This window comes from Haliotis cracherodii, unplaced genomic scaffold, assembly GCF_022045235.1.
Source record: "Haliotis cracherodii isolate W230 unplaced genomic scaffold, xgHalCrac1.p SCAF_6, whole genome shotgun sequence".
NCBI lineage: Eukaryota > Metazoa > Mollusca > Gastropoda > Lepetellida > Haliotidae > Haliotis > Haliotis cracherodii.
The window spans coordinates 30,429,626-30,451,828 of record NW_027266319.1 but is presented as its reverse complement, the minus strand read 5'-3'; the positions used below and the strand labels follow the sequence as shown (position 1 = coordinate 30,451,828).

The 22,203-nt window shown below is 40.8% G+C and overlaps 1 protein-coding gene across 1 annotated transcript; it reads left to right on the top strand.

The window, feature by feature from the left end:
- The first annotated feature begins 1,152 nt into the window (after positions 1-1,152).
- LOC139445830 (alpha-aminoadipic semialdehyde synthase, mitochondrial-like) lies at positions 1,153-22,048 on the top strand. Its single transcript, XM_071227059.1, has 13 exons — positions 1,153-1,199; positions 6,431-6,540; positions 7,565-7,694; positions 10,943-11,053; positions 11,682-11,790; positions 13,234-13,310; positions 13,450-13,513; positions 14,418-14,585; positions 16,746-16,841; positions 17,813-17,925; positions 19,063-19,157; positions 19,761-19,937; positions 21,674-22,048. The coding sequence occupies exons 2-13, from the start codon at positions 6,441-6,443 to the stop codon at positions 21,778-21,780; spliced, it is 1,347 nt and encodes a 448-aa protein (XP_071083160.1). The 5' UTR covers positions 1,153-1,199; positions 6,431-6,440; the 3' UTR covers positions 21,781-22,048.
- Positions 22,049-22,203: the final 155 nt, after the last annotated feature.

The following is a 22,203-nucleotide window of genomic DNA, read 5'->3' as shown; positions in this document are numbered from 1 at the left end:
CTTAAAATACCCAAAATAGACACAACACTAGCTAGCCAAATAAATAAACAAACCGACCCAAACATAGCTAAAACCACAACACTAGCATACATACAAGAAAATTGGCCAAATTGGTGTCACATTTACACGGACGGATCTTCAGATCCGACCTCCAAACACACAGGTTTCGGAGTCCATACCACACAACCAACTAAAACCACACAATCCTCCCGACTCCCAAACAACCAATCAATATTCACGGCAGAACTAATGGGCATGGCCTCAGCCCTCCATAATCAAGAATCCAAAAACCATCAAAAAAAATCCTAATACTTACCGACTCCCTAAGTGGACTGCAAGCCCTCCAAAACAAAAATACCCAAAACCGACCTAAATAAATAAATCAAATACTTAAAAGCTCCTAACTAAGGCAGGCAAACAAATAACCTTCTTGTGGATACCCGCCAGTAGTTGGTAGCAGTACTCTGGAACCGCTCCTGGCTTCTGATTGGTCGAGAGGATCACGCGACCTCTGTGACGACACTTCCGGTCACGCGACCTGCGCATGCGCGCAGGGCATGCTGAGACCTGCGCGAGCATCCAAGATGGTGTCGCATCCGTTTCCGATGTCGTGCGCCTCCAAGATGGCGTCGCATCCGTTTCCGGTGGCTTGCGCACCTCCAACAGGGCTGCGCCTCCGTTTCCGGTCGCGTGCGCCTCAAAGATGGCGTTACCTCCGTTTCCACGACGACCTCACTTTTTGCTAGTTTGTTTTCATACGATACACGTGGTCGTCGTCCTGCGAATGAACCGCGGATCACTCGTCGTCGTCATGGATGATGCGACTGACGCACGAAGTAAGGTGCAAATGCACATTCTCCGCTTGTTTATCAGACCAGAAAAAAATCTTTAGAATTTTATACCTTCTCAGTCAGTAACAGGGGGCCTTTACGTTATTATTACATACAAAGGTTTTTCATATGCTAATCATATGACGATAGACATGTAGAGACGGAGATATGGAAGGTTAAGTCTGTCAAGGTGTGTAGACATATCGTGTATATAATTAAGATTATATTCTGTCAGTTGTATTGAGTCGATGAACGCGCCCCCGTGTGTATGTGCTTCAGGTGACTACTATATAAACCTCTAGGGTTGACATTCTCCACAACTAATATCTGCATCCTCCTGATCACATCCGCCATCCCGTCACTGACGCCGTAAGTTGATAAAGATATATACATGTATCCACATTGTCTTGTAAAGTATGACACTTAGGTAGACACAATTTTACAACTTCTTTAATACTGTTAAAAGCGACGTTTCGGTATAGATCCTAAATATTACTTGTCCTGTTTATTTGGCTTAATGTATACAACTGTATAAGGATCTATACCGAAACGTCGCTTTTTGTTGTTATCCATAAAATTGTGTCTACCTTGTCATCCGTCAACTTCTAAGTAATGCCTATAAAACAATTTAAATGTGACACTTATCTCACGGAAAGAATGAAAAAATGAAATGTAAATTAAATATTTTAAAAATTTAACTTAAAAAATGTTGTGTGGAAGAGTTGCGAGTAAAATTATAAGTGAGTGAGTATGGTTTTACGCCGCTTTTAGCAATATTCCTGCAAATTAACGCGGGGGACACCAGAAATGGGCTTCACTCATTGAACCCATGTCGGGAATCGAACCCGGGTCTTCGGCGTGACGGGCGAACGCTTTAACCACTAGGCTACCCGACCGCCCCAGTAAAATTATAAACTGATTTAGAGTTTGATGCCTAACGCTTGCTCATCATTAGGAATGAGAATGACATTAGGAATGAGAATAATTATCATCAAAGTATATTTTGCAGATATGAATCTTTCATACACTGTTATAAAACCGAGGAGCTTGAAATGTAAAGTTGTGCCGATGCAAGGCAAATTTACTGATTTCAAAGATAAGGTGTCTGATATAGCCATCAGCAGTCGTGTATTACGCAATGTTTCTATAATTTTTCAATGTTTTAAATCAAATTATATTTTTTTAAATAAAACCAATTAGAAGTATTCTTTTGAGTGCTGATTAAGCGCAAGTACTGTTAATACTTTGGCTACCCTACATGAAAAGTCTGTTGTTGTTCCCACTGACAAGGCCTCAAATGACATAACCATTATATGTAAGCATCACTACATTAATTGTTTGATCAACGAACTTGGTATACGTGAAATATCAAATAATGTCACATATAAGGCCAGTATGTTAACTGAGGAATCTGGCAAAACCATGCACCCGTACTACCAATGTTTGACATGACTGAAGAACCTGAAGACGTATCCATTCCTCTTTTGTACTGGATTCCAAAGCTCCATAAAAATCCGTACATAGAGATATATATTGCACCATCAAAGCCATGTCTCAAAGATTAACTATAATCCTTAATACAAGGGAGGACATTCTTTATGTTCACAGAAAGTTTTTTGTAGACAAGTGTAATTAATACCATGGTGATTCACAAAAAAACCACAGGATTTGTTTGACTTTTTGCAGTCTCAGAAAAGAACCAAATGCCATTCTGTCAAAACATTGATCCATTGGGCTTTTGTCACAAAACGCATTGAACACAGATACAGTTACGTATCTATATTCAGAGGTTCAGGACAATTTGTTAAAAATGAAAGCAAAATCCATCCGAAGTTTACTGAGAAAACAATATGTGAAACGCTGGACTTCCTCATTGATAACATCTATGTAAATATTGGGGGTAAGACATTTAGGCAAGAAGTAGGCATTCCCCATGGGCACCAATTGTGCTCCCCTTCTTGCTCACCTGTTTCTTTATGCATATGAATGGGAATTTGTGTTCGGATTGGCAAAATCAAAATGAAGTTTAACTTAAGCTTCAGGTATATCGATGATCTGATATCGTTCAATTACCATCAAATAGCCAATTCCGTTCCATTGATTTACCAATCTGAACAATAGAAATATAGGATACAAGTGAGACCGCGTCATCTGTTTCATATCTAGATCTATGCATAAGGTTTTAGAGTGACAAAAGTGAGTGAGTGAGTATGGTTTTACGCCGCGTTTAGCAATATTCCAGCAATATCACGGCATGGGACACCAGCAATGGGTTTCACATGGACAAAACACTCCACAAGACTGTATGACAAGAAGGATGACTTCAACTTTCCAATAATCAGCTCTTTCTTCATGTCGAGCCGTATTCCAGCAGCTCCAGGTTTTGGTGTTTACATTTCACAACAATCCCGCATGTCCTTTCTACCAAGATTTCAAAGAGCGTCATACGACTCTTGCTCAGAAGTTGTTTGATCAAAGTTACAGCATTCAAGGCCTCAGTAAAGCTTTCAAAATGTTTTATGGTACACATGTGGAGGACATTTCCAAATTTGACGCATCAGTGACAAAATGATGTCCGATGCATTTCCCTATTTTTACTTGTACGGTATGTTCCCGGGTCTTTTGAGGTGAACATTGGGCTTGCCTTTGCATGTGTTTGTGACAGGTACCACCGATGGGGCAGGATACGCTCACCTTTTCGCGAACACCTGACATCATCACTGTTTGATAGGGATTCAGAAACACGTGGTCACGATATAGTCGGAATCGTACAATCGACGTTTTATTGAATATGGAAAGAGTTTAGTCGCCTTTATTAAACCCCCGACAAAATGTCGGGGGTATATAGTTATACCAAGGTTTCGTCCGTCTGTCCGTCCGAAAACGTTGTCCGCGCGATTTCTCTTAAACTATTCAGTGGATTCATCTCAAACTTAGTACATATAATCTGTGTCATATGAAGGGGTGCAGTCAAAAGAAAAAAAATGTTTTTATTAATTTTCCATTTTGTAAATGAATTTTTCAAACCCTAACGTCCGTCTGAAAATGTTGTCCGCGCGATTTCTCTTAAACTATTCCGTGGATTCACCCCAAATTTACTACATATAATCTGTGTCATATGGAGGGATGCAGTCAAAAGAAACCAAATGTTTTTATTAATTTTCCATTTTTTTATTAATTTTTCAAACCCTAACCCTATCCTAGCTATTTAATTTGTAACTACTGACACACTAGGCGGGTCGGGGGTATTAGTGAGCCACGCTCACTTTTGTTGTTTATTGGATATAATGTCGCTAACTGAAGATGTATTAAATTGAAAATGAAACATATGATACAATCAACTGTGAGGTAAACAGTTGTTTCTTTCGCCCTGCAGTATATTATTCCCTTCAAACATAGAGATAGAAAAGACAATTGTATTCTCCTTTGTGTCACACATACCACCATCGAGAGGTTTAAGAAATACATTGCTAAATGATTACTTATGATTGGCTTGGTGGTTTGTTGTTTAACGCCGCACTCAGCAATATTCCAGCTATATGACGGAGGTCTGTAAATAATTGAGTCTGGACCAATCAATCAAGTGATTAATATCATGAGCATCGACCCACGCAATTGGGATCGATGACATGCAACAACCAATTCAGCGACCCGGACCACCCGATCCCGTTAGTCGCCTCTTACGACAAGCATGATCACCTTTTACGGGAAGCATGGGTTGCTGAAGAGCTATTTTACCCCGGAATCGTCACGGGTCGATTACAATCAGGTGGTGACCATGAATGCTAATTATTCTCTATACTATGTTGGCAACTGAATCAATGAACGTTTTATAAGATCAATCAGCTTATCACAGTGAATGTTAAATATTCTCTACACTGTGTTTGCATTTGATCATTGAACGTTTTACGAGGTCAATCAGGTTATCACAATGAATGTTAAATATTCTCTACATCGTGTTTGCATTTGAATCAATGAGCGTTTTAAAAGGTCAATCAGGTTATCACAATGAATGTTAAATATTCTCTACACCGGGTTTGCATTTGAATCATTGAACGTTTTATAAGGTCAGTCAGGTTATCACAATGAATGTTAAATATTCTCTACATCGTGTTTGCATTTGAATCAATGAACGTTTTATAAGGTCAGTCAGGTTATCACAATGAATGTTAAATATTCTCTACATCGTGTTTGCATTTGAATCAATGAACGTTTTATAAGGTCAATCAGGTTGTCACAATGAGTACTAAATATTCTCTATACTGTGTTTGCAACTAAATCAATGAACGTGTTACAAGGAGAATCAGGTTATCACAGTGAATGTTAAATATTTTCTACACCGTGTTTGCATTTGAATCAATGAACGTTCTAAAAGGTCAATCAGGTTATCACAGTGAATGTTAACTATTCTCCACACTGTGTTTGCATTTGAATCAATGAACGTTTTACAAGGTCAATCAGTTTGTCACAATGAATGATAAATATTCTCTACACCGTGTTTGCATTTGAATCATTGAACGTTTTACAAGGTGAATCAGGTTGTCACAATGGATGATAAATATTCTCTACACCGTGTTTGCATTTGAATCATTGAACGTTTTACAAGGTGAATCAGGTTGTCACAATGGATGATAAATATTCTCTACACCGTGTTTGCATTTGAATCAATGAACGTGTTACAAGGTGAATCAGGTTGTCACAATGAATGTTAAATATTCTCTACACTGTGTTTGCATTTGAATCAATGGACGTTTTTCAAGGTGAATCAGGTTGTCACAATGAATGTTAAATATTCTCTACACTGTGTTTGCATTTGAATCAATGAACGTTTTACAAAGTCAATCAGTTTGTCACAATGGATGATAAATATTCTCTGCACCGTGTTTGCATTTGAATCAATGAACGTTTTACAAGGTCAATCAGGTTATCACAGTGAATGATAAATATTCTCTACATCGTGTTTGCAACTAAATCAATGAACGTGTTACAAGGAGAATCAGGTTGTCACAATGAATGTTAAATATTCTCTACACCATATTTGCATTTGAATCAATGAACGTTTTACAAGGTCATACGAGCCTGACCACCAGCCAGCCTGACCACCCGATCCCGTTAGTCGCTTCGTACGACAAGCATAGTTGCCTGTTACGGCAAGCATGGGTTGCTGAAGACCTATTCTACCCCGTATCTTCACGGGTCGGTTGTCACAATGAATGTTAAATATCTCTACAATGTGTGCATTTGAATCAATGAACGTGTTACAAGGAGAATCCGGTTGTCACAATGAATGTTAAATATCTTTACAATGTGTTTGCATTTGAATCAATGAGCGTGTTACAAGGAGAATCAGGTTATCACAGTGAATGTTAAATATTCTCTATACTTTGTTTGCAACTAAGTCAATGAACGTGTTACATTGAGAATCAGGTTGTCACAATGAATGTTAAATATTCTCTACACTGTGTTTGGATCCGAATCAATAAACGTAATACAATGACAGTCGGGTGGTTACAACGAATGCTAAATACTATATTTGAATCAACGAATCAACCGAATCAATTAACTTGGTCACAGTCGAAGCTGGATTCTGTTCCTTGCAGATAACAAAAAATGTCCACACAGCGACGAGTGTTGGTGCTGGGGGCCGGTAGAGTGTCGGGGCCGGTATACGAGGACTTGGCCGGGGAGAAGGACGTGCACGTCACTGCAGGTAAGAGAATCACGTATCATAAATGTATTTTAGAGAGTACATGTCATACGCCGCTATGTCACGTAGGGACAATAGGAATAGGCTGCCCTCCAACCATGTTGCAGAACGGATCCGAGTCGGCGTGACTTTAAAAACAACTTGACAACTCAAAAGCCTCGAAACTGGTATTGTAAACATACATGTATATACAAACAGTAGTTAGTTGGGAACGCCATCTCTTCATCAACATGCACAATAAATATTGTTAAAACATATTAACCGCTTAGATAAATAACATGGGACATTGGACTAAAAGAACGGCAACTTCCTCGGCAGGGTTGCTTTCCTTAGACATGTTACGATCCCTTTTCTGTCGGTATCTTACTCCATTCGGTAGGCAGCGGAATAAGCCGAGTGGATCCGAGTGCACCGTACTCGTGTTCGTAGTTTTAACAACATCGGTAAATGTCTAGGACCAAGTCTTTACACCAAGCTCATAGGCCTTGGATGTAACTCGCTAACCCACTCGTTTGCTTCATTTAACTGGTTCTGGAACCATTCTAGTCTATTTGCTTTTCGTGACCTCTATATAGAATTAGATTATTATGCTTTCGATCGTTTTAAGGATTTCATGTTCACAATAGGTTTCCTACTTTGGGTAATATTGGTCTTTACTGCAATACATGTACGTTTTTAAAAGTGTTTAATAGAAATGTTGGGATTCTTTGCTCTTTTCAAGTAAGTGGAATGTACATTAATTGGTACCATTGTATATTGGTCAGGTATTCTAAAAATTATTAATGCCAGGCATATTTAGAACAATGCTGAATTATAGATTGTAAAAAAATTCCGCAAATGTTAAAACTGATTTATGCACGGGTTTAATGTATGCTTGACATGCTGGGTGGTTTTTTGTGTGTGTTTTTTTAAAATATGTATATTATTGTATTAGTATTCACTAAAACCAAATCTCACTTTCAAAGTGGCAAATTGATTATAAATAATTTAAATTCTTTAATACAGCATCTCTATTTTCCAATTTCAGCAAGCAGGGGGATATTGAATTTGGAGCAAGTTCATCAGTTTTGTCCGGGAGCAAGGCTGGAATGCGTGGACATCGTACAGGACAAGAATGCCAGAGACAGGCTCATCGCCGAACACGACATCGTTGTCAGGTAGTCAGATAGAAATATTGTCTGGTTTGGGTCTTTATAAAACGGCATTTCAGTGTTAAGTATTGGTTGGTCTGACAGTTGATTAAAGGGTTTAACATTAACGCGACAAACGAGGAAATTCTACATCGCCAAGGTGGACACGTGAGACAGTAAACCATGTCCTGGTATCTGGTAGAAAATAAGATACTCCATGCATCCCAGCCGAAGCAAATGTTGTTTTATACAAAAGCCTTTGATTATTTTTTTGTTTGTTGAAGCGATCCTCTCCCGTCGGTGGTAAAAATAAAACTTTTCATTCTGATTGTATCTATTTTCTTCTCGATTTCCAATTCAAAATGTCTTTGGATCTGTAAACTAAGCAAAACCAAATGTAAGGCATAATGTTGACTGCCACAGTGTGTACGCTGAGCACGTTTTCAGTGTGTATAAATAATATCAATTTAATGGACAACTGAATATCACGCATTGTTACTAAAATCAGCTCTACCCCTAGGACAAAATATCACGTATCAGTTACTGAACGCGCTGGTTGACGGTTATAGTGGTCAGTAAGAAAATGCACGTTCAGTGATATTTAGGCAGAAGTTATAACGATGAAAGTAATCTTCAAGAAAATGATATATCAGTTTTCCAAGGACATATCCAGATATGATGCTAAGGTAACGTTTCCATCTGTGGACTTCTATATGGCCTCTATGGAAGGGCATATTTGGCCAAATTTCATTACATTACATGCAACTTTCGAAATATAGTTACAGTATTGACAATAGCATTATGTATGTATTTCTACAAGAACAATATCATACACGGACTGGACGGCTTTCAGTCAGTATTCTGTAAAATCGGTATCAATGTTGAACTCCGGCATGGTATTGCAGTGTACCGGCTATCAATATGCTTACACAGCTCACAAGCTCACTCAACTGAAAATTTGAGTTTCAATGCCTCTAACCCAGCCGACTAGTACTTCTCCCAGAAACGAGCTTTCCCACGGATATAACAATGATCAAGTTGTGTGAACCGATGTATGTAGCGGAAAGTTCAGTAAAGCAATTAATAAAAAGAGGTTTTTCAAGTTTTCTTGTCCTAGCATTTCTTCAACAACTTGCATTATATACGCTAGAATGATTCGCCAGGACAGTCAAGAACGTTGAACCCCAATCACACCAAACTAGTTCTTTATACTTTCGTGAAAATGTTGTCGAACGGGTTCCAACTGTTTATGAACTTCATGGACGGGCTCGGACGAGTCTGCTCAAAATTCTATCCCCCTACCACCCCGTTCTGCAACTAGTCGGATTGACAACGTACTTAATACGAGAAAGACGTATTACGAAAGGAAATGCCGCACTTCATACGGAAGTGCCGTACTTCGAAACTACTGGACGCGTTACGACGTGGTGCAGTCGGACATCAATTTCAGTACGTGTGCACACCGACCGGGTCGACTTCTCTCTGGGGGCATGATGTGCACAGCTCGGAGCCCTGAACTTGAATGAAGACTGGCTACAACACGCTCGGTATCCATGGGAGTCGGGCCAGGACGCGAATACACACGCACTTGGGACGAGATGAGGACGTACTGCGAACGAGTAGGTCGGGTTAAGAATTAGTAAGAACTGGCTTGGACGTATTGTGAACGAGGTAGAATGAGATTGAACTGGTAAAGAACGGGTTGAGATCGGCTACGGACGTGCTCGAAATGCTTCGAAACGTTGTCGGGATGAGGTGAACGGGCACTTTTACACGATCTGAACTGGATACAAACGGACAGCATACTGGCTAAGAACGAGATAGACGTATTGATGACTGCTTATGAACGAACATCGTATTTAACGCCAAACTACGCGTCTACCGTGTTTACAGCCCGTTCTAGTATTTTGTTTAGAACAGGGTAGAACAAATAGAACTACTATGGTGTGATGGTAACTTTAAGGTTTTTCTGCATACCGTGAACACACTCGTGTACTGCTACGGTGTCATGGGTTCGGCGTCACTGCAGATGGTGTTCTCATGTACTCTGTGCTCCAGAGTGTGGAGAATGCTGACGCATGAAATTTTATGGAAGGATGCAAGATAAGAAGATATGTCATTTAGCTTTCTATTCCTCTAATGTAATAGCCATATCAGTTTATACAGTGCTTTTTTTGTCTGTGTCTGTCATACACACCAGTGTAATTTATCTGCCATAGCAGCTGATGTAAGTGTTTTTTTGTCATAACTGATATACGTGTTTTATTGTCTGTCATATCAGGTTATCTAAGTGTATTTGTTTGTCATATCAGCTGCTGTAAGTGTTATTTGTCTAGCATGTCAGTTATATTTGGTCAATATACTTACACATTGTATTTATCTGTCATAGCAGCTGATGTAAGTGTATTTGTCTGTCATATCAGGTTTATATAAGTGTTATTTGTCTATAATATCAGCTGATGTAAGTATAATTTGTCTGTCATATCAGGTCATATAAGTGTTATTTGTCTGTCAAATCAGCTGATTTAAGTGTAATTTGTCTGTCATATCAGGTTATCTAAGTGTAATTTGTCTGTCATATCAGGTTATATAAGTGTTATTTGTCTATCATATCAGCTGATGTAAGTGTAATTTGTCTGTCATATCATGTTATATAAGTGTTATTTGTCTATCATATCAGCTGATCTAAGTGTAATTTGTCTGTCATATCAGGCTTATATAAATGTTATTTGTCTATCATATCAGCTGATCTAAGTGTAATTTGTCTGTCATATCAGGTTATTAAGTGTAATTTGTCTGTCATATCATGTTATATAAGTGTTATTTGTCTGTCATATCAGGTTATCTAAGTGTAATTTGTCTGTCATATCATGTTATATAAGTGTAATTTGTCTGTCATATCAGGTTATCTAAGTGTAATTTGTCTGTCATATCATGTTATATAAGTGTTATTTGTCTATTATATCAGCTGATCTAAGCGTAATTTGTCTGTCATTTCTTGTTATATAAGTGTTATTTGTCTGTCATAGCAGCTGATGTAAGTATAAATTGTCTGTCATATCATGTTATATAAGTGTTATTTGTCTTTCATAGCAGCTGATGTAAGTGTAATTTGTCTGTCATATCAGTTTTATATAAGTGTTATTTTTTCTGTCGCAGCAGCTGATATAAGTGTTATTAAAAAAACATTTGTGTGCCATATCAACGGATGTAAGTGTTATATGCCTTTCATAACAGCCTCTATCGTCAGATGATGGACGTGTATCGTGTTTCAGTTTGGTGCATGTGTCCCTGGTACCAGACATTGCCCGGGCCTGTGTGTCGCTCAAGAAGCACCTTGTGACCCCCTGTTATGTTGACCCGGAAGTACAGAAGCTACACAAGGAGTAAGGCCAGACGGTATCATTTCTTGATATACGGAGTTGCGTGTCTTGGGGTGCCAGAATCCTATGATCGTGGTGTGTGATTCTTGGTATGCCAGCACCAGCCTCGTGTAAGATGGTGTAAGATCTCGCTGTGTTGCAATCAAATATATTTCTTAAACGTAATTACAAAGTATCGGTTTTATTACTTTCAATGGCGTCACAGTGTAGGTGATACACACATCAACCTTTTCAACATGCAATTTACCCTTTTACACCATTTACATTTGTTATAGCATTGCTACTTATGATTTACATGTTGTTACTTAGGTATTTTGTTAATACTTACACATTTTACGGGCCCTTTACACCCAACACAAGTTCATTTCCTATTCTGCGCAAGAGAATTCTGTACAATAACAGGAATTATGGCAAATTTCAACATCTACCGCGTGACCCTCACAGCTTACCGTAAGCGGCAAGATTGGGTGGACCAGGCAACACCAGGCCAATGGCGTTAATCCATGTTTACAGACGAATCAAGAACAGTGAGATGACATAGATTTAGTTGTAAGTCCTAGTTTAGGAAGCCCCTGTGCTTGAAGACACGTATGGAATACACGTGTTTGTAGAAGCCAGCGCTTTGTTGTAGAGCGTCGGATGCCGGTCTGACGGTCCTGTGTGAGTTGGGAATCAACCCTGGCATGGATCATATGGGCGCCACGAGAACTTTCGATGACATTAAGCGAAGAGGAGGAACGGTATGGCGTACTCCATTATTACTACTAGTAGTACTTCTGCTGCTGGTGCATCTACCGCTGCTGCTGCACTAGTTACTACTACTGCTACTGCTGCTACAGTTACTACTACTACTACTACTACTACTACTACTACTACTACTACTGCACTACTACTGTTGCTGCTTCTTCGTCTACTACTACTACTGCTTCTACTACTATTACTACTACTACTGCTACAATTACTACTACTGCTACTACTTTCATTACTACTGCCGCACTACTCATACAACAGCACTACTACTACTACTTCTACTGTTGCTGCTCCTGCTTTTATCATTACTATTGCTACTGCTGCGGCTACATTTACTACTGCTACTCTACTATTACTACTGCTACAACTACTGCTGCTGCTGATGCCGCACAACTACAACACCCTACAACTACCACAGCTACTGTTGCTGCTGCTACTACTCCTTCCCCACTACTATCACTACTACCGTCATTCTATACAAGCTACTGCACATGCTCTCAGTATCACTACGTGTGACGTCAGGACTACGGCCAATACTATCTGAACTTGTTCTTCTCCCGTGCAAGGTTCCATTGATCCGTGCCATCTCAGATCCGCCCGTATTGTGAATCGTGGTGTATCACCATGCTCGCTCACCACCAACTGAACTCTAAGTTTGGACATGACGTAAACATATTTACCCCTACACTACAACTGAAACTCCTACCCCCACTATTACATTACCGCATTCTTACATTATAACTCGAATGATTATTAAAATCAAATTTGAAAGACGACGGCTCCGATCTCATTAAAAGAATATCTTAGTTCTCGCTACCGCTAAACAAAGATCTGAGGACATCCCATTAGGGGTCACGTCAGAACGACCTTTCATCCAACCAATCAGAGCGTCGCTTACCAGATCATGAAAGTGACAGTCGGAATGTGATTTCGAATCATGCAACCTCGAAAACTTTAACACGGGGTATTCCGATCGATAGTTACGGGCTTAACTACTGAATGTATACAATTTAGACTATCTATTAGCCATTCCAGAATGTTCTTTTGTTCAGGTTTCAAATTTTGTATTATTTTTTTTCAGAATTTGTCAAAATATGTTTCGAAGCGAAGTTACCAATTTGAAATTAGTGCTGTGAAGCACGAGAAAGCTGCCTTCTGATTGGCTAATGTCGACTTCTTGTCAGTCATTCCATTGGTCGGTCAAAGTTCGCACAAGGTCAGTCTGACGTGACCCGTAATGGGGTGTCCTCAGATCTTTGTTCAGCGGTAGCGAGAACTAAGATCTGATTTTAATGAGCTTGCGACGGCATATCGATCATAACAATTTAGTGACAAGCAATACGAATGCAGTTGTCTTTTAAAGGGTGAGGAAGCATTCCCTCAAAGTAAGTTTCCACACGTCTTAAGAAAATAATTATAATTTTCTCCTTTAGGTGACTTCCTATGAACTGTTGGGCGGAGCACTTCCGGCTCCGGAAAGCGCAAACAATCCTCTCAAGTACAAATTTAGGTAAGCTGATCACAGTTTGGCATGTCAAGATGGCGTAAAATTCAACTCATTCACTCTTGGCAAGACTGAAAATAGTAAAATGATAAAATCGGGTGGTTCTTTAACTTCTTTTGAGTAGTATATGTCTGTTGTGTTTCAGCTGGTGCCCCAGAAACGCCCTATGGAAGTACACAAAGGCAAGCGCCTATCTGAAAAACGGAAAGGTAAAATCGAAACCGTAGATGATTATGCGACTAGGCACAATTGAGAAAGTAGCTAAATATTCGCCCGAATTTACATAGACCAGAAAAAGATGTATATTTTCATGAAACAAAACCAAATATTCATGAGGTAAATTTGCGCTTTGTTTTTGCAATGTGACCCCTGGTAAGTTTGACCATGATCCTAGACGCATTGAGACCACAAGACTCTAATTGTTATCGTAACAATTCTTGTTGGTGTTTATCTCACGAGTAACCATGACCATCAACCTCAACCGATGATGCATCATTCTGAATGGCCTTTGCTACTTTGGTTTTAGAACCATTGGAACTAACAAAAGACCAGAGGAATTTGAAAAGGAGTATAACCATTTCAGCGCATGCGTAGATTAATTCACTTCCTACGCATGCGCACCATTAATCGAAAAGGGCGATAACGCGACAATGCGACATATTTTGACCTTGGAAATTGTCGCGTTGTCGCATTGTCGCGCTTTGGTGAAATAAAAAGATTATTCAAAGCGCGACAATGCGACAATACGACAAATGGCCATTGTCGCATTGTCACAATGTCGCGCTTTGGATAATTTTGACACTTTTTTTGCTTGTGTATCAAAAAGAAGGCCACAGTGTGACAACGCGACCATGTCCCTTGTAGTATTCCATAGTTAAGTCTTTTCATGAAGACCTTGAAAATAACCTTGACATCTGACACAATTATCAACAGATGTTGATTTTTTTCTCTCAGAAATTAAACCCAGTCCTTAGAGATAATACGAAGGTCATCCAATCAACATCCAATCAGCTTAATGTATATCAAGTTTCTTGAGATAACTCGTTAAACATCGGTTTGTTATCGTGTCTAAAGCACTGTGTCGACACTGACACCTCTACTCCTCACCCACAGATGACGGAGCTACCAGCGGGGACTGCCGTTATGGAATCTGCGCAGGACATTGACATTGGCCAAGGCTTCAAACTGGAGAGCTTTCCCTACGGATTCAACCCAAGGCTTCTCCCCCTCTACGGAATAGAGACAGTCCACACATTCTTCAAGGGATCTATGAGATACAGGGTACGTACATCTCGGCAAACTCCTTTTGATGTGGCTCGATGATTTCCTTTACGACCAATGACCTCGGGTATGCTCTGTGTCAATAAATTATTGACACAGAGCATACCCGAGGCCATTATTGAATAATAGTGGATATCCGTGGATGTTACTCTGGAAATTCAAGGGTTCCGTGGAGGCCTTGATAGGTCTGTGGACATTCACGCCATCTGGCGTCACTCCGGCAAGCCGAGGCAACGGAAAGGTACGAATCTGATTCTGGTTCTTTGAGAAGTTAGGACAGATCCTCAGCATCCGACTGTAGGGAGCAGCTGACAACCTGATTGCCACATCGGAACCACTCGAATATCTTTCGGGCCAAGCCGAATAGTGAAGGAAATTATATATATTGCTTCATCAACAATCGGATATTTCTATAGCCCTACGAGTACCCCTGTCCGTACCTCTCCATTCGGCTTGTCTCGGACGGGCACGAGTTGGTCACGAATGATATGTTTGCGCTGTATACCGCTAAGTTGTCGTCCCCGATCCGGATATCTGCAGATCGTTGTGGTATATAGAAACCTCGTTAATCCAGACGGTTTCCAGCTAAATTTGGATACATGGACACGGCTCCTCGTCGGTATATATATATATATATATATATATATATTCCAGTAAGGGTGACCCCAAGGCGGAATTACCCCCCTTTCACTACGACCACGAATATACCGAATCACCCTGAATCGGAAACTTTCGAAATTCGTGATGACTCGGCCAATAATGTAAACTTTCGTGCCTAATCGGGTTGAAAAAATGAAGAATGCCAGGAATCACACAGATGACATCCTTACCTTGTCAGCTTGCTGACGGGGTTAACCTCTTTGGTCATGTGGACAAGGCGTCCGACCTCGGATCAGAAGGTCCGTGGCTCGAATCCCATCACGGGACTCGGAAATTTTATGACCGCTACATTGGCGCCCAACGTGGGGCTGAGCACGTTCCTATTAAATTTGAGCAAATATAATATGCCGAATGTTGTTCTTACTTAATTGTTACATGATTCGTAGTTGACTCGGGACATTCGTGGCTGTTTCGGGAAGGTTTCGGGTTGAGGACAAGACATTTTGGGAGCCACGAATCGCTGAGAATAGCTAAGAATGCAAAAGAATCGATTACGAAGCTGTTACGGAACATGATAATGAATTACGAATGGATTACGATATTGCAATTCGGGAACCCTTCAACAAAAGTTTTTGACAAACAAAAACTCCCACGAACTGTATGAATGTTTAGGAATCAAATAAGATTCATTTAGGATCTTCAAGAAATGATTGTGATTTATCTACGAACATGAAAAAATTCTTATTCGGGGTGATTCGGGATATTCTTCGTCGTATATGGGCATAAGGGGGTACGGATTGACGGGGTGTAACTGTACCGCAGGGTGTACTGTTTTGCCAGAAACATCGTCCGTGTTAACGAATCATTTGTATGGAGCAATCGGGAAGTACACACATTGCGTACACAATGTTACCTGTTCATTTGACTGCGCCAAACGGAACCGAACGCGCAGCCGTCAAAATTCATCCAAGCACATGTGAACATACCGGTTTTGTTATTATTTGCGTATAGGGAGGTATAAACGTAAAACCGGCTAAATATATGACGGCGGTCAGTAACTAATCGAGTTTGCACCAGACAATCCAGTGATTGACATCATGAGCATCGATCTACGCAATTGGGATACGATGACATGCATCAACCAAGTCGGCGAGCCTGACCACCCGATCCGTTAGTTGCCTCTTACGACAAGCATGAGTTGTTGTAGATAAATTTTAACCCGGATCTTCACGGGTAGCTCACGAACACGTTACATTGCTGTTTCTGTTGTTGTTGTTGTTGTTGTTGTTGTTTAAAGCTGCAGAAATACTTCAGCTATTTGACGACGGGCTGTAAATATTCCATTCTGGACCAGACAAGCCAGTGATTCACATCCTGAGCTACGTCCCACGCCTTTGGAAACGATGACACGCAATCAGTCGAGTCAGCCAGTCTGACCACAGATCCATCAAGTTGTCTCTTACGACCAGCAGAGGTTCCTGGGGACCTAATCTAACCCGGAATCCCCACTCGGAGCTGTTCAGTAATGTTTATGATAATCCAGTTGTGTTTCCTTCTTAGGGGTTCTGTGCTAGTATACTGAGCTTGATGAAACTTGGCCTTTACCGTACCTCCAACCACGACCTACTACGCCCAGACACACGAGGAGTCACGTGGGTACGCAATATAGTGACGTTCATTTGCTTTGTTAGTATTTCATATGAGCCTTTCTTGGATGAGTGAGTGAGTGAGTGAGTGAGGTTTTACGCCGCTTTTAGCAATATTCCAGCAATATCACGCGGGGGACACCAGAAAGGGGCTTCACACATTGTACCCATGTCGGGAATCAAACCCGGGCCTTCGGCGTGACGAGCGAACGCTTTAACCACTAGGCTACCCGACCGCCCCTTTTCTTGGATGATTGCAGGTGAATTATTTGTAGACAGTCAAGGCCCCGTGACACAAGACAACCCTAGCAAGGGATAACCTTAACCACTTAGCGCAGTTGTAACGCTGCTGAACCAGCACCGGCAGTTTAGGATTTCTCTGTCTTTTTCCAACACAATTTGTGAGAGCTGATGTTTTAAACCAATTTACATAATCGTCAAAATTAATGTAATTTCTAAACATGAACGGTTACGAAACTATCGCTAACTTCCACTACATTTTAACAAACCTGTCTTTTAGCATGCCTACGTGCTGTTTGAGATCCATGTCATTGACCTGAGTTGAGCTGTATTTAATCAATCCTAGGTAAAATCATATAGCACAACACATTCTGGATAAACAAGTTAGTGCAGTTGCTCCTCAACTACCAAAAACATGAATCCAATCGCAAATTATCATATTTCATTGATAATGTCAGTATGTACATTTTTTCACTGCAATATGATTATTTTATTTTTCGTAGAGAAACTATATGCTCCTCAACTACCAAAAACATGAATCCAATCGCAAATTATCATATTTCATTGATAATGTCAGTATGTACATTTTTTCACTGCAATATGATTATTTTATTTTTCGTAGAGAAACTATATGCTCCTCAACTACCAAAAACATGAATCCAATCGCAAATTATCATATTTCATTGATAATGTCAGTATGTACATTTTTTCACTGCAGTATGATTATTTCATTTTCCGTAGAGAAACTATATTTGCCACGAGCTGGGATTGAACTATAATGCCACAGATGAAATCCTGAAGTTGAAGGTCAAGGACAAACTAGGAGGAAGAGACCAATTAGACATCGTCCAAAAGTAAGTTCTCGTGGCCTCGTCTTATCCCAATATTGAGTAGTTCTTTTACATGGAAGATGTAACTGTCTTCGGGACAGAAGACAAGGTCCGGTTTCCATCCTTGCCGAACTAGACTGGAATTATGGAGGTATATTTTGGCTGGACTAACGAGTCTTTGCATAGCCCAATCAAAATCGCGTAACGAAATCGACATCCGGTTCGTCAACAGCCGTGCAGATTTCGGTCGATTGCAGGATTCCTAAAGCATGTGTACCACCAACTCGGCGTCAACAGATATTTTCCAAATCATTTCAAGTTTCTAATCAAGTCATGATTTAATGCCCTTCGAGAAGAAAGACACGTAAAATTACAATATAGATCTTGATTAGATCAGATCGTCGTGACTGGACGCCACCATTTTGTTTCAAGCTAACTGCAAGTGAAGTGAGAGGTGGAATCTGATTGGTCAATGGGACGGACGTAGGAGGGACATAACTCGTAGTAGCCAATCGTGGTGCTACTATCGGGCCCAGAAATTCCTGCCTAGTTCGGCAAGGAGGGAATCTGGACTTTTACTGTCAGTTAACTCCCTTGCCTCGGGTAGATGGTTACGGAGAAAGTTGTGACGAATGCAGTTAGCCATGCATTCAGTCAATAGTCAAACTAGTTGAATCAACTAGTTTAACACAATTACTTGTTCACATGTGTGAACGTTGATAGGATAATGTACTAGTAGTATACGTTGATTAAGGATCGGATTCAACGATATATATCAGGAAGCACTGTCGTTCAAGGCGCGGTAACTCTACGGAGTTGTATCCCCTTGGTGTGCCAGAAACTTCTGATAATGTTTCTAGGTTTGTTAGCACCATACCGGCCCTCAAGCGGTAGGGTCTAAGATCACTTTGGGGCTTTCCTCCAACGTCAGTCTGACACGCCGGGATATAACTGAAATAGTATTCAAAGCAGCTTTAAACTTGCCCACTTAATATATTTATGATATTAAAAAATTGTGTTTTTAATATCATAAATCTCCGGAAGCTCTGACAGTATGACACAATAGCTTCCCATGACAGTGAACAATACGTGACAAATGTAGGACATTTCAAATGTTATTTGAATGAACTTCACTTTTACCTTATCAATTACATTTTGTAGACTTGGTTTTCTTGGATCTGAAGAAATTGAACCGAAAGGGACGCCATTTGACACCTTCGTTTGTTACATGGAAAAACGGCGCGACTTTATGATGGGTATGTTCCGGCAACTGTTTAAGAGGCACTCGGCTCAGAGAAAATGGCAGACCTATAGAGTTTGATTCGTGTAATTTAAAAGACACTGTTACCTGTCCAGCAATTAGTTCCCACCATCATCTAACAGAGATAATGTCTGTTTCACAGGTCAGACCTATACTTTAGCACAGTAGAAATTTCCGGGTTATAATAGGTCCCCATCAAAAAATGTGTAGGTCGTAAGAGGCGACGTCACGCCGAAAGCCCGGGTTCGATTCTCCACATGGGTTACATGTGTGAAGCCCATTTCTGGTGTCATACGTCGTGAAATTGCTGGAATATTGCTAAAAGCGGCGTAACACCATACTCACTCACGTACGAGGCGACTCAATGTGTCGGGTGTTCAATCTCGGTGACTTGTTTGATGCCGTATCAACGTATCCCGATGACGTCGATCATTGCTTATGATATCAATCACGGGATTATCTGCTCCAGTCTCGACACTTTACAGTTCACCATTATATAGCTGGAATGAGAGAATTTAGAGATTCCTCCGCGTTGGGGCGTCGTTTGGTTACATTGCATGAACTCGGGTCCGCTGTTTATGTCTTATAATTGTTCCAGGGCCGGATGAACGCGACGTGGGCCTGTTGGTTATGACGGTGACCGGAAGTTTCCCCGACGGCTCAAGCGAGACCCGGAAGTTGGGCCTGACAGTGTACGGGGATGCCGGAAAGCACACTGGCATGGCCAAAATCGTCGGCCATTGTTTATCCAGTGCGGTCAGGTTGATACTGAATGGTAACTGGGTTGACCGTTTTGATTCGGAAACATTAGGCGCAATAACTGACAGGAACACCATCTTCTTTTTTGACAACAGTGATGGCTCTTTGGATTGTGTTGACTGGTCTCCTGTCAAGATGTACCAAAACGAGTAGACGGGTGGTGGTTGATGTATCGTAGGCTGCGATTGGACAAAACTAAACACAGCATTCATTGGTCCTCGGTATCGAATGAACAAATACCGACTACGTTAAGTCATTCGCGACCAACTAGTGTTATTCCGGGACAAGCCAGATTACGGAAAGGGGCGAGTGGTGACGAATGTACGTTAAATGTGTCTTGCCAAAAGTAACATCAGTAATTTTATCACCCAAAACTTTCGATGTGTAGATATGTCTCTGTGTTTATTTTCATTGACGTGTGTAGAGCCCTGAATCCTACAATGGTCTTGGGTGTACTTAAATTCATGAGGGGACGGAGCTTATGTGATCACGTGAAACTTGTTTCGCACGCACTGCTTCTCACCAAAACACGAAAGTACATCGTACCTCTGCCGAGTAGTGACAGCTGTGCGTGAAACATCGTAATGGCAGCGATGACGCAATGACATGCGTTCGTTAGACATCAACTAGTTTTGCGGAAGATAGTGTCACATCATCAAATGAGCTCTTCCCAGGACACAACAGATGTGCGCACCATTAACCAAATATGGGACAGATTTTAGACTAACATTTAGTCTCTGAAATCTTATATTACACAATATCCTTCTTGACTCAAAAGGGGGCACGGGTGGCCCAGTCGTCTAAGGCGCCGCGATTCGCTGTGCAGAGTTGCGTCCCCTGGACACGCCAGAAATCTATGATTGTGGGTTCGAATCCCGGTTCGCCCCGATTATGTTTCTAGGTTTGTCAGCACCATACCCGTGCTCGTTGGTTCCACCGAAGTGGTAAGTGTGTGAGACCTGCATCACTTCGGGCTTTCCTCCCACATTAAGCTGACACGCCGTGATATAACTGGAATAATGTTAAAAGAGGCGTTAAACCCAACTCATTCACTCACTCTTGACTCTTAAAAAAAAAAAATCCCTATGCTAATTTCAGAGTGGAATAGAGCTAGCTTGAGCTGGCTGGACTTGCTTTTGTATGCATAATTTGATTTGTTTTTAAATAAAATAAATATATTCCACGGTCATGGTGGAATAGAGCTAGCTTGAGCTGGCTAGGCTTGCTTTTGTATGCATATCTAGATTATATTTTTAAATAAAATAAATATATTCCACGGTCATGGTACAGGACTAGACAGATTTGTGCAACATTATTTGTCCGCCACCTGTTGACTAAAATCCCTCAGCTGGCTGTGCGGACCAACAGTGGAACTGGTTTGCAGTGGGTTATGCTGCCGAAACTCTCTGTTCAGAGTTAAAGCCCTTATCCATGCAAGGATCCTCCAGGTTAATCGTGAGTTCGAATCCAAGATTCTCCACGATTGTGACAACATCCCCATGCACATACGTTTCACTAAAGTCATAAACATGTACGACCTGCATCACTTTAGGCATCCGCGAACATCAAGCTGATATAAGTTGTTGATGTGATCAAACTAAAATTATTTTTTTCAGAGCGGCGCTGAACACAACCAATGAATGGATATTTAATGCCACGCTTAGCAATTCCCACTACATGGGTATAATGTGTGAAGCAAATTTTATAATAAGTGACGTTATCATTGCTCACTCAATGCTGTATGTGTTCCAGGGGAGATAACTGAGCGAGGAATAGTGATGCCGATTACCCCCAGCGTCTACAAACCTCTACTGGCGGAGATGGAGAAAAAGGGGATTGCCTTTGTTGAGAGAAAATAATTTAAAGTTATTTCAGTAAACCCATACAGTAGACACTCTTGGGCATAAAAAACTTATCGTGTTTTAATGTCAGAAAAAGGAAAACAAACACGAATATCGTTATTGTTATCGAAACTTGTAAAACTGAAATTGTTCCTGTTAATGTTGTTTCCGGGTGACTGACCGAGAGTGTGTCCGCCTCCTGCGGCCGTCCACGTATAAATAGCAATGCAGCTGGCTTGATAACTTGATTACATTTTCCTTGAAATTTCAGTATACCATTTATGGTCACTAGCGGCGTAAAACCATACTCACTCACTCACTCACTCACTTGCCTCGGGAAGTTGCGGTACACGCGGACTGTTCCATCAACCCAAAGACGTATTTACGTCTTTGATCAACCCGATGCAGAGTGACGAGACGTTCGTTCGTGAAGAGTACTGT